The sequence below is a fragment of the Octopus bimaculoides genome, chromosome 7 (assembly GCF_001194135.2).
Source record: "Octopus bimaculoides isolate UCB-OBI-ISO-001 chromosome 7, ASM119413v2, whole genome shotgun sequence".
Lineage (NCBI taxonomy): Eukaryota > Metazoa > Mollusca > Cephalopoda > Octopoda > Octopodidae > Octopus > Octopus bimaculoides.
This window is the reverse complement of record NC_068987.1, coordinates 64,564,086-64,567,178: the sequence shown is the minus strand read 5'-3', so window position 1 is coordinate 64,567,178 and position 3,093 is coordinate 64,564,086. Positions and strand designations below refer to the sequence as shown.

The 3,093-nt window shown below is 39.2% G+C and overlaps 1 protein-coding gene across 1 annotated transcript in view; it reads left to right on the top strand.

Moving 5' to 3' along the window:
- The first annotated feature begins 805 nt into the window (after window positions 1-805).
- LOC106870467 (transcription factor mef2A) overlaps window positions 806-3,093 on the top strand; it is a 62,171-nt gene continuing 59,883 nt past the window's right edge. Inside the window, exon 1 of the mRNA XM_052969724.1 lies at window positions 806-2,701. Coding sequence (XP_052825684.1) covers window positions 898-2,701 — 1,804 coding nt within the window. The 5' untranslated portion in view covers window positions 806-897. The remainder of the gene's footprint in view (window positions 2,702-3,093) is intronic.

Here is a 3,093-nt window from a genome sequence, read left to right as displayed (position 1 = left end):
CACACACACACACACACACACAGACAGAGGGCAACACCTCTTCCATTCACTTCCTTCTCCTTCTACATTTCTAAAACTATAGAAACTGGCGTGGAATAAATAAGTGGTTATTTGAACATATTTGTTACACATACCGTTTATAGACACCGAAGAAAGGAAAACAAAAGCAGGTTACACGAAATAACAATAATAAGGATTTGTCGGCAAACGCATAAAACCTTAATTTTAAACGTTGGATTAATATCGATCTCAGTACGTGAATGGTACATTGTTTTATCGATACGTAAGGATGAAGCCCTAACTCACCTTAAATCACCCCCCCCGCCCCAGCGAATTTTAAACTTAGAGACGTACTAATTAAGTAAATACGGTAGAATTTTGATCGACGCACTATCACTCTGCTAATGAGCTATAATAATTATTTTGTTAATATAGAAGGCATATATGTGATGTCAATATAATATTCATGCGTCTATGCATATGAAGTATTAATAAATAATATTGATTGACAATGTAATACATACATACATACATACATTCATACATTCATACATTTATACATACATACATACATACATACATACATACATAAATACATTCATACATACATACATACATACATACATACATTCATTCATACATACATACATTTATACATACATACATACATAAATACATACATACATTCATACATACATACATACATTCATACATACATACATTTATACATACATACATACATACATAAATACATACATACATTCATTCATTCATTCATACAAACATACATACATACATACATACATACATACATATATACATACATTCATACATAAATACATTCATACATACATACATACATTCATTCATACATACATACATAATATCAAAGAAATTATGAAGACAATGTATCGACCTTGCCACAACAGTAACAACAACAGACTTTCACTACAACAAGAACATAAACAACATCAACAGAATCGCGAAACTACCACAGAACTATCATCATCATCATCATCATCATCGTCGCCGTCGTCGTCGTCGTCACCACCAACGCCACACACGACGCTGAATGTAAATAAGAACAGGTCTTCACCTTCTCTTCCGTCGCCGTCGCGTGCATTATCATCTCTGCCCTCGACTCCCCTTTTAACAACTACCTCTTCCACCCCCTCCGCTTCTTCTACATCTGCCTCCTTTTTCTCTGCCACCGCCTTTTTTGCTGCTGCTGCTGAGTCGTCGATTGCTCTACACGACTCCACCCCCTCCTCCCCGTATCGCACCTCCTTCACTTCTGCCACCTCCTCCTCCTCTATTTCCCCGTCTACTATTCACTTCCTCTCCTTCTCTCCTCACACCCTGACGGTTCAGTCTCTTACTTCCACCGTAGCTGGCTCACAAGAAACAGGTGGTTACTTCTTGAGTAGTAATAGTAATAGTGGTGGTAGTAGTAGTAGTAGTAGTAGTAGTAGTAGTAGTAGTGAAAGTAATAAGAGTAGTGGTAGCAGTAGAAGTAACAGTGTCGTTAGTGTCAAGAGCGAGAGCAGCAGCGACAGTGGTTATCCAATTAGTAGCAGCAGGAGCAGTGCTTGTGGAGAGGGCGGTGTCAGTGGCGTTGTTGTCAGCAGCAGCAGCAACTGTAGTAGTAGTGGTGGTGGTGGCGGTGGCGGCAGTGGTTGTATTGATGGTGGTGATGGTGGTGGAAGTAACCTACGCGTCATCAGCCCTGCTGGAAGTATATTTGCCACTCTGAATTTCGATGTTGACTATAACGGCGACCTGAATTCGCCTTCTCGTATCTCCTGCTATAATTACAGCAGCAGCAACAACAACAACGACGACGACAGCAATAATAATAATAATAATAATAATAATTGTTATAATAATAATAGTAATTATAATAATAATAATTGTAATAATAATTCTTTTTTCGGGCAGCGTTTACCGTCGCTGGAACCGAATTTGTTTAGAATGCACACCACTTTGCAATCACCGACAACATCAGCAGTAACACCAACAACACCATCACCGCAACAACAACAACAACAACAACACCAGCAACAGAAACAACAGTCACAACAACAACAACAACATCCTCATCATCATTCCTTTCAAAAACTCCAGTCTCCTCATTCTGGGGGGCATCAAACATCTCTTCTTTCGATTCCACCATTTGCTCTAACACCTGTACAACAACAACAGCAACAACAACAACAACAACAATCTCAAAATCAACCACAGCAACAATTACAACAACAACAACAACAACAACATCACCAACAACAGCAGCATCATCAACAATTTCATCCGGAGTGGATGCTGAGCGGAGGAATGTTGTCTGCTCAACAACAACAACAACAACAACAGCAACATCATCAGATGTCGAATTCGGAACGTACGTGGGCCCGGTCTATGGAATTTACCAGTGCGGGCTCTGTCGCTGGCCCAATGGCCAGCCTGGGGAACACTAGCTCTGCCTCGGTTGGATCGAGCGTAGTAGCCGTGAATCACGGTACCCCGAATGGTACCAACACTAATAACAAACCTTATACAACAGCGACGGGTGGCCGAACGAGGCGTTCGGAACAGACGCATACGCCCAGACCTATGAATGCCTTCATGGTGTGGGCCAAAAAAGAGCGTAAGAAATTGGCGGATGAGAATCCGGATGTCCATAACGCTGACTTGAGTAAAATGCTCGGTAAGTTATCGATATTTATTATTGTTTTTAGTTTATTTATCTGTTCTTCGTCTTTTGAAGGAATACGTTTAGTGTAATCCTTACGAACCAGTTTTACGTAAACACGCACAAAACACGTCAACATGTATACATAAAAATCACACACAGGATAATCGTTTATTCGTTTGTCATCGCTTCTCTCTCTCTCTGTATGTATCTATGTATATATATATATATATATATATATATATATATATGTGCATGATGTTCATGTACATACAGTATATATATATGTATGTGTATGTTGATACGTATGTTTATATGCGTGTTTATAGGTGTCTTTTTTAAACATGTCATGTATCACAATGCATATGTATATAAACATACGTGTGTGTGTGTGTATGTGTATATAT